Source organism: Rosa chinensis, chromosome 1 (genome assembly GCF_002994745.2).
Source record: "Rosa chinensis cultivar Old Blush chromosome 1, RchiOBHm-V2, whole genome shotgun sequence".
Classification (NCBI taxonomy): Eukaryota; Viridiplantae; Streptophyta; class Magnoliopsida; order Rosales; family Rosaceae; genus Rosa; species Rosa chinensis.
In genome coordinates, this window is record NC_037088.1 from 7,013,834 (window position 1) to 7,024,586 (window position 10,753).

At 37.2% G+C, this 10,753-nt stretch overlaps 1 protein-coding gene across 1 annotated transcript; it reads right to left on the bottom strand.

Moving 5' to 3' along the window:
- Positions 1–4,594: 4,594 nt before the first annotated feature.
- On the bottom strand, positions 4,595–9,464 carry LOC112199361 (TMV resistance protein N). Its single transcript, XM_024340392.2, has 5 exons — positions 8,854–9,464; positions 7,499–8,594; positions 7,050–7,325; positions 5,824–6,957; positions 4,595–5,737 (listed from the first exon to the last, which is right to left on the bottom strand). The coding sequence occupies exons 1-5, from the start codon at positions 9,357–9,359 to the stop codon at positions 5,120–5,122; spliced, it is 3,630 nt and encodes a 1,209-aa protein (XP_024196160.1). The 5' UTR covers positions 9,360–9,464; the 3' UTR covers positions 4,595–5,119.
- Positions 9,465–10,753: the final 1,289 nt, after the last annotated feature.

Below are 10,753 nucleotides of genomic sequence, written 5' to 3' on the forward strand. Positions count from 1 at the left end.
ATGTAATAATTTCCCTTTTTGTATTTCATTGTTCTAATTCATTGATAAAAACAGATTCCGCAGCAAAGCGCGGGTAAGTTTTCTAGTATTATACTATATATCAAGGGGGGTGTATTGTATTTGGATTTATGCAGACTTTTTGAAAAGTCCACAGACTCTTTAAAAAGTTGATAGACTGCTATTGATTTCTTAAAACCATTTATTTTAGCAACAGACTTTTTATTCATTCTTGAAAATACATATACTTTATTATGAATGACTTCTATAGATTTTCTAGTAAATAAAAAAAAAAAACAAAGAACACAACCAATGCAATCCAAATGCAAAGCAAGATAATAACTCGTTGCCTATTCAATGGTCGAGTATCTTCTAGTAGAACTTGACTCAAATGAATGATTATTACTCTATCTAGCTAGTTTGTTCTCATTTCTAATCTCCCAATCAACTTAAAATATAATATAGATCACTTGATGCTTATGGTTAATTATTCTCATCAATTTTGTTTTCACCTTGATTACACCCATTTATATACGTGTAATTATATCTAAAACACTAGAATTGAGTTAATCCTCATGTCAATTATTATATAACTAATCTATTTTTATTTATCTTGTAGCAAATAAGCGGAGTTTAGAGTTTTGGAAGAAAATGATGCAAAAGTGGAGCTATTTGGAGTTTCCAACAAAAGGACAATTTGTCAACCCGGTCAAACCATGGTCAATGCAAGCTTGAGTGCGAAATCCGACTAGTCTCTTGAGAATATATTTAGAAATATTCGAGATTGAGGAAAGAAATGAAGAAAGAAAAATAGAAAGGAAGAAGAAGATACAATTATGTTAATTGATTAATTAATCATTTGATTAATCAATTATGCATGATTGCTTGCTTTAGCCATAATCCTGTGCAGCATCTCTATGTTTAATTGGCTTGAGCAATTAGAAACATCACGTGGCTTTCAACCATTCCCTTTCTACTCTCACAAAGAAAAAAAAACGTCAGTCACATTTTCTTCTTCTATCTCTCTCACACCAATCTGTAAATGCCACCTCATCCATAACCTCATCTCATTCTCTCTCACGCCAGCCACATACAATTAAAAAGAACCCTACAGCTGCACAACCCGAGGGTTATCCTCTCTGTTCATTCTTCTCGGCAGCCGCACACTAATATATACTCCACCAGATCCATTTTCTCTCATGCTTCTTTTCTACAGCCGAAACACACACCACCTCCACTCCATTTTTCTGTTCTCCCATTTTCTATCACTTCCCAATATCACTCTCTACCATTTTTCTCAAAGATAATTAAGGGGGCTTTCACTTCACATCATCAAGGCTTCATCAACACAAAGGATTTTTTGGCTTTGGTAAAAGTGGGGGCTTAATATCAAGTTGGGTTCATGTTTGCCTATAGCAAATTGTGAGCTTAATTTGTGTTCATTCTCTCCTCTATCATTTCTCTTAATTTCTTATGTATTGGATGATGTATTTGAGTATGGGTAGTGAGTAGTTCAATTTTGGAGTTAGGGTTGGGAAGCCCTAACTCATCTTGTATAAATATTGATGTTTCACTCTTAATAAATGCAATTTCCATTGTGTATGCTTTAAATCCGAATTTATTAGTCCTTAGAAGCATGTTTCTAGGCTTTGTCACCCTTTGAAATTATGTTGTGGGCAATTGTGATGAATAGATTGATAAATTGACAACTTATTGGTCTTGTGGCATCTAGGATTTAAGTGTGGTGACCATTAGCTAACTTAATTGTAGCTAAGCTTGCTTGGGTCTCTATTATCTTGCTCTCTAGGCCTCTAATTTTGGATATTGCAGCCTTAACCGGCGTAATGCCCAAATTAGAGAGTTGATTGTGGCCTTAACCGGCATAGTCAATACACCGAAAGGATAATTGGTTTAATAGCCTTAACCGGTACTAGATACGAAACTCGACACATATAGGAAATGCATGCACTTATGAAATTGGCATCGATATTTGCAAGAGAGTTAGTGTGAATCACCCGACACTCCCATATTCTCATTAATTTGAAATCCGAATTTTAATTTCTTGCTTGATAATTAGTTGTTTGCTTTTATTTTAGTTTGCATTTAATTTAGTTAATCCCCAATTCAAAACTCCCAAACAAAATTCTACCTTCCATTGTGCATAACTCATTTGGGCTACAAGTTAGTGGCTTTGATTAGGCTTAGTGTGAACTAAGCCGAGCATTGCCGAGGCTTGGTGCCTTGTGAATATTATTTTACTTTATTTTATTTTATTTTATTTTTATTTTTCATTGTATGCTTTTAAGTTATTCTTGCGCCAATTACCTCGGTTAGGTCCAACACCTAATCCCTGAGGTACGATAAACTAAGGTCCAAATATTTCCCTTACTTGACAACGATTCGTACGCTTGCGAAGAGTTTATGAACCAAGTCACACCTATTAACATATATCATAAAAATATTGATCAATGTCTTGATCTATAATCAATCAATTGAAATTCAATTGTTCAAGCTTTCCTTGAAATTCAATTGTTCAAGCTTTCCTTGAACAATGATATAAATTCAAATCGATTAGAATAATTAATTAATAAGACAAAACCTAGTATTTCACAGCAACACTATTCAAGGTTTTAGGGGTAGACCACAATATTTGGGTCTTAGGGTTTCATAAATCATTTTTTATTGCAAATTAGGGTTCCAAGTATCACAATTGAACAAAAAAAAAATCACATTCAACAACTACAATGAACATGTTAGGTATCAAAAAATATTGATATCATGAAAGATTAGAGAAAAGATAAGAAGAAACAAGAAAGAGAGACGATAGATAACCAATCTCTTTGCGCGCAAAGAGAAAACTTTGATAGATTTAAAAAGAAAAAGAAAAAAAAAAAAGTCTTTGATAGACTTTTTCAAATCTTTGGTATTGTGGCTAGAAAATTATTGAAATTTGGTATGTATAGTTAACACTACAAAATCCATGATTATCCTTGATTTTCTAATTCCATAAGTATGAATGAAATTTTGAATATCTCTGAACTTTTATTCATTTTTAAAAGTCTTAATTGAATACCTCTAGATTTTTATGGAATTCATAAAGTCTTTAAAAATCCTAATCGAATACCCCAAGACTTTCATGGACTGCTAAAAGTCTATATTTAATACACCCAGATTTTTAAATTCCATAGATTTCTTAAAAAGTTCCACTAATTCCATATACAATACACCCCCTTAAGCGTGGGTTTACTGTTACACTGTTCACAAGAAGGGGTGGAAAAGGCGCTTTTGTCCCTACTGTTCAAGGAGAATATCAGGCTGGCAGAAAAGTCGTTTTTGTCCTTGGTTTTCTCAGCGTTGGATGTTACACTGTTCACAAGAGGGGGTGGAAAATGCGCTTCTGTCCCTACTGTTCAAGGAGAATATCAAGCTGGCAGAAAAGTCATTTTTGTCCTTAGTTTTCTCAGCGTTGGATAGGGATCATTGTCGGGTTTGGAATTCAGCCACAGATCAAGATTGAAAAAAGCAAAAGAAGAGAAAAGAAGGAAAAGAAGAATCGAAGAGAGAGGAAGATCTCGCTGATAACCGTTGCGTTTGGAACTCAGCCACTTAGATCAAGATCAAAAAAAAAAAAGCAAAAGAAGAGAAAAGCCGGAAGGTATTTGTTTGATTTTTTTTTGGTGGGTTTTTTCCTTCATTTGTTGGACGTTTGAACAAATGAAGAAAGAAAATAGCGATTGAATAGAGGAAAGGTGAAGACCTGGGCAACAAAAAAAAAAAACGAAAGAAGAGAGAAGAAGGGAAAGAGGGATAGAAGAGAGGAAAGGAGAAGATTTGTTGATCTGGGCAAAATACAGTGTAAGGTAAAAGGAAACAGTAATATGCCAAATTGCTTCCAGCAGACAAGGTCTGGCAGATTGCAAATTTCCTTTATATTTTGGTACATGTTGAGTTATGAACTCCATGACTGGAACATAACACGAAGTTAGTGCAGTTGGATTCATCAGTACTTGAAATGCACCCATAAATGACTTTACCTTGTACCCAAAACAGTAAACAAGTTGGATTAAAATCATAGATAGTCCAATTGTGAATCATGATATTGTATCCGTTGAACAAAATGATACGAACAAAGTGACTATAAAATGATAATGTATGAAATCCAAGCAGTATTATAGGACTATTGTACGAGTACTCGACTTGATTATGAAATGACACAACAGCAGCCTGAAATGAACAAATAGCCACCCTATTAGGAAGGGAAGCCATCTGTTGGAAACAAACTCACGAATCTGAAACAGGACAGGGCATACGTAAAGCCAGAAATTGAAAAGGCAGACATTTCTGTTGCATAAAAATCTTTCAGAAAACTTATTCATATCATACTCTTCAACCATAAATTATCAAAGTTTTTGGATTGCAATTCCCCCTTTAGCCTCATTCTCTCCCATGTCAAAGTAAAAAAAAAAATAATAATAATATAAAAAAAAAAACCAGTGGTCTCACCGTATTAAAAGACTGTATTACATTAGAAAAACTTGGAATCAGTACCAAACGAAAGCCTAACGTGCCGTAAACGGTGAAAGCAAACACAAACACAAACAGAAAGCAATTACATACAAGTTATATATAATGGAGAAGCAATGCAAGGTTACTTAAAAGTCTCTGTAACAGCACACCATTCTACATGAGTGAACCGTATTCAAGTATAATACTAATGGTGCAAGCCTACAAGTGTACTGATAGCTTATAGACTATAATCGATATGAGAAGCTTGATATGCTTTTCCTGTCAAACTAACTACAGAGAGGCAATTCAGTTTATTTTAAAACTACTTCAATAACATCGGTTATGCAAGCAAGATTATAGTGTTATTTGGAAATAACTTGGGGAGTCCACTAATAACTAGGCAAAATATCAAAACTAGAGTGATCAAGACTCACCTAACTGTAAAAGATGAAGGCAAGAGAGCTCCAGAAAGTAATTACTGCAGAAATTCAAATGAGAGAAGAGAAGGCATTGGCCATTCATGATCTGCAACTCATTTCCAACCACGGAATCAGAAAGTCCTTAATTATGGTCTTTCAGAGTGGCCAGTAGTGGATCCCCTATATTTCTGCCGGTCCTATAATTCTTCAAGCGTGCAAGTTCTGCTACCACTGCCACTGGTTTCGCCTGCAACCGGAATGTCAAAACCAATCAATATATCCTCATAAGGAGTCCCACTGCTTGATTGACTGGTTGTTTGGTTCAACTCTTGCACATCGTTCTCATATATCAGACGGACTCCACACTCCTTCACCTTCAGACCTGGCCCTCTGGTTTCAAATAAGAACTCAAACTGACTGCAACTGTTATGCCACCACTCTGTACCAAAGTATTTATCACGAGATACATAGAATAGCCACAGGTGATTTGACTTAACTTTGCAAAATTCTTCACTAAAGCGAAATGCAGGATGTCTGCCATATACTTCCAATTCTCTCCCATCGAGCTTCAGGCAACATACAAGATGATGTGTTGCATTAAAAGTCTTGAATTCATCTATATAAAGCTTATCCACCCGATGGTGCTCGTGAAGTACAAAAACAGCACACAGAGCAAATCCCAAAACCTGACTGTTATTCCAATGTGCAGGTAGAGATACACTTACAGAACACCCAACACTCTGATGGCTGAACCACTCAGGAACACTACTTCCAGGAATTACAATTTGAAAAGTTTCCCTGTTATTAGAGATTCCCTGTGCAAGAAAAGATAGGTTGTTAGTTGATTAATGTCTATAAGTATATGAGCAGAAATGCGCGCACGCACACACTTAGGGAGTACCTGATACATGAATGTCTTCAGCATTTCGAATGCTAAATTATTGCATCCTTGATTGCCATTTAGATTGAAGCAATTGATGAAATTGAAATATGATTTGTTTAATCTGTTCAAATTTGATGCATCAAACAAGTATTTCAGTGAAGTACAACCATCTGCCCTTAAATCTAGTATACTATTTGATGGAAGGTCTGACAACTCTTGAAGTCTCTTGCAATTCTCCAAGTTAAAGTTCACAAGCTTAGAAAGCAATCCAATGCCTGAAGGAAGACGAACAAAATTGTTCCCACTTAGATTCAAGGTCACCAAACAGGGAAAGTAACCAAATTCGTTGGCAAATGCTCCTTCACCAAGATTGCAATTACTCAGGTTCAGATATATTAAATTACACAAACCAGATATAGGCAAGCAGAAACTCATTGGCTCTGTATTGACTTTTTGTGATATAGGCGAGTGGAAACTCTTTTCCTCTGTATTCACTTTTTGCACCGATCCAGAACGCAAGAACTTATTGAAAGATCGCCATAATACTTTGCATCCATGAAACATTGAACCTTTCACATATTTTCTGCGATCATGGGTAGATGACTTTTCTATTGCAGACCCACTATTCACATCACTTTCCTCAAAACAGTCCATCTCCCCCACATTTACCTGATGTTTGCCGAGTTTCAAGCATCCAGAAAGATTAAGATTTTCAACAGACTTCAATTTATTGATGGTGCTTGGAAGACAAACAAGATTTCTGCAGTTGCTTAGATTCAGTGTCACAAGGCCAGTCAGCCGTTCAATTGAAACAGGCAGTTCCTCAATGGCAGTCTCATCAAGATAAAGCACCCACAAACGTTCCATATTTCCAACAAACTCGGGAATCTTCTTAACTTTTAAGCAGTTAGAAAGAATTAATGTTTCAAGAGATTCCATTTCAATTCTACTTGGCAGACTCTCGAGACTTTTGCAGTCTTTAAGATTCAGAACAATAAGCTTTTTGAGAAATCCAAGGGATTCATGGATTCTTTCCAAATGAGAACATCCTTCAAGATCTAAAGTCTCAAGATTCTGAACACCTGCGAGGTCTGGGGTCTCCTCAATTTTTTGAGAATGGCAGAGTTTGATGAACTTCAACTTGTCAAAATTCTGCTCATAATATTGAAACAGTGAGCCACCACACAGAACAGACAACTTGCTTCATAGAGATAAACAAGAAATCTATTAACTAATAGCCATACCTTTGTTCCCTTCCAAAGCTGTTCAATGTTGCTGTGGCACAAGTTAAGTTCAATAAGTTCATCTGCTTCAAAATTTTGTGGGAGAGATCTCAAGGGATACCCAGTCCATTCGACGATTCTCAGGGAATTAGAAAGACAAGTGAGGCCGTCAGGAAGTTCCACATTACAAATATGGAGAAGACTAAGTTGAGACAAATTTGAAAAGGCTTCCGGCTTCCAATGAGCCGCTTGTAATTTAGTCAACTCCATTACCATGCCTTGGATTGAATCTGTTCCCTGATAATGAAAAACAAGAATAATAACTCAAGTGCAGAACACAAAGAATACCAAGACCTAAGCAGATTACAAGTAAATCTGCCTTATTTCTTTTTTTTTTTTACACAATAATTGAAGTGCAGAACACAAATAATAATATGCTTAGCTTCTTTTTTTCATTATCAAACTCTCACCATATTTTTCTTCAGCACATTGTTGATGTCTTCATGAGACCATAATCTACTACGTTTGCCTGGCTCTTTAGGAGACTGTTCACGAACAATTTCCCAGCCCAATTCTTGTAGCAAATCATGCATCCACAGTTCGTTGTTGGAGATAGTTATGAGAGATCTATCAGCAAGAACACTCAAACCAATGACAGGGTTTAGCTGGCAATAGTCTAGTATTTGTGTCACACGATCCTTATCCTTCCCCTTGTAAAAGCAAGCAATATGTAGGAATATTTCTCTGTCTTTTTCATCCAGTCCATCAAAACTAATCCGAAGCACATCAATAATGCGTTTATCTGGTGTGTTCTTTAGCCTATCTATTGCACTTGCCCATTCATCAGTTCTTCTACCAAATAGAAAAGAACCTAAGACCACGAGAGCCAAGGGAAGCCCCTTAGCATACCCTATAATATGGTGGCACAGATGCAAATAATCTTCTGGTGGGGGGAATTTCTTAAAAGCCTTCAAACTCAAAAGTTGAAGTGCTTCATCATAGTTTAACCCGTTAGCCTTGTATGTAGCATCAACATCATGTGCCTTTAACAACTGAACATCTGTGGTGGTTATGACAATTCTACTCCCCGGACCAAACCAGTTGTGACTTCCAGCCAATTTTTCTAATTGAGTCAACTGATCCACATCATCAATAACAACAAGCACCTTTATTCTACACAACCGCCTTTCTATCATAGCAGCTCCTGTGTATTCATCCTCTATATTTTCAATTTTTGCCATCAGGATTCTGGAAAGAAGTTTTTCTTGTAGAGAAACAAGGCCATTGTTTTTAGACATTTCTCTAACATTGGAAAGAAAGCAGGTCCGGTAAAAATCCTGACGGATTTCATCATAGATAGCTCGAGCAAGTGTTGTCTTACCTATGCCTCGCATGCCATGGATCCCTATAAAGCGCACCCCACCAAGATGCGGATATATGTAATTGCTTAATAAATCATCAATGCGGGAACCCATTCCTATGAAGCCCTTGTGAACACTTGAAGATGTATACACGGAATTCTTTAGTATATGATTAACAATTTCCTCAATTAGTGATGGTTCATATCTGAGAAAATTTAGATAAAATTAGAAACTTAGCAATGTAACATAAGCGGCAAAAACAATAATAGCATTTGGCAAGATTAAGTAAATGCAAAATGGTAATCCAGTGAGTCTCTCAAATTTACTGGATGCTCATTACTCTCCATCCTTAACCATGCCTTAATCAGAAAAATCCCAATTTAAATCATAAAGAATAGTTCATTTTCAAAAGAAGAGATTATCCTGCTCTCAAAAGGATGGGATTGAATATTAAGGAGACTTACCCATAATTCTTGTTATCCCAGCCACACAGACTGGCCACTTTAGTCAAAGCAGCTCTCCACGCATTTAGTCTATCATCATTCTTCCCATAAACCTCTTCATGTTCCCTTACTTCCACATCTACTTGGTGTTCCCATTTGATGAGCTCAAAACTTCCCCTTTGGTGCCGCACATCAGAAGGATCCACTCCCAAGTAGAAGACGGGGAAGACTTGTTGGCCCATATCTTCCATGCATTGAATAATCTTGACGAGTTCATCCAAGCACCATGACGAAGAAGCATAGTTTTTTGAGAGAATGACAATCGCAGATCTAGAGTCCTCAATTGCAGCTAAAAGTTCAGGCCTAATGGATTTTCCTTTCTCAAGCTCTGCGTCATCCATTAAGGTCAGAATCCCTTTTTGAATTAGTGCAGAATTCAGACGATTGGTAAAAGTATAGCGGGTATCTTCCCCCCTGAAACTTAGAAAGACATCGTATTTCCACTTTCTAGTCATCTCCTTCGGCATCGAATCAGAGTCGCCTGTTGTTCACGGAGATGCTCTCTCTTTCTAGTCAATCACCCAACTTGATAGCTGGAAAGTAAAGGATACTCCGTCTAAACCGACATTGTACTTTATCGTGCAGATCTGTAGAAGATCAATCACATGCTTCTTTTATTCACACTAGGGCCCGCGTTTCTGGTGTACACATTTTGTTTTGTTTTTTTTTTTTTTTCCGACAAAGCACGTGTGGTATTGTAATGTTAATGGAATAATGGTTATTTATTTTTGGGTCATTGGTTAAAAGTCTCCAAACGAGCAAAAGTTATCTCACTTATCCTAGCCGCAGATCTTTATTCCCACTAATCCAATTTAAATGAAAATGACTATTCTACCAACTTCCTAATTAAATAACTACAGCTATTGTCACTCTCTCTATCTCTCTCCTCCCTTCAATCTCTCTCTCTCTCTCTCTCTCTCTCTCTCTCTCTCTCTCTCTCTCCTCTCTTTCTCTCTCTCCAAACTCTCCCCTTCTCTCTCTATGAACCAAAACGCCTCTCTCTCCCTGCAAACACCATAAAGTAATTGATCCATGGGAAACTAGCGACTCAGATTGGCATCCGGAACGAGAAGACTCGAGGCTTCAGCGACCGAACTGTGACGGCCTCTTGCTCCAGAAGCTTTCGCCTCTCCAGTACCGCCACGGTGACGTCGTCGTCGGCTCCGTCATCATCATCCGCTCGAATTCGAACGAGTAAGACCATTCACCGATGCACAATCGCAACCCCAACCATGCCAAATCAATCGTCCTCGTCTTTTTCTTCGGATCTGCCACCCAATCCCTCACTCTCTTTTAGGTCAAACTCTGCTCTCGATCTCTGCCATACCTGCACCACATCAGAGTTACCAGACCTCTCTCTCTCTCTCTTACAGACCAATAAAGCTCATTTTTCTCTCTCTAGTTCCTTCCGGTGAGCCATGTTTCCACCGTTGATTCTGTCCTCCTAATATGTGATTTTTTGGTGGTGTGTTTGTTACATTTCAGGATAAATCGAGTGGGTGATAATTGGTGAATATGAGATTGTACAGTGTATGTGAGCAACCTGTGTTTGGCACTATCTTCGGCAGTGGGGTGGGTCTGTTGGATGGTTGGGTGCCTAGAGCATTTTCTAGGTGCCCATATCACCTTTTTTTTTTTTTTTTTCAAGTAACGGGACAGAAGGAAAGACAAAAAAATTTGAATGTCTATTGAGGGGCAATAAATAGACGTTTTGAATTGATATAATTTCTTCCTTTTTTTCTTGAATCAAAGTTTTATTTGTCTAATTTTATAAAGATTAGTTCTCATTTCGGTAATTGAAACATCTATTGGGGGGCAATAGACGTCTATTAGGGGGCATATTTAGTAGTTTACTGCTCTC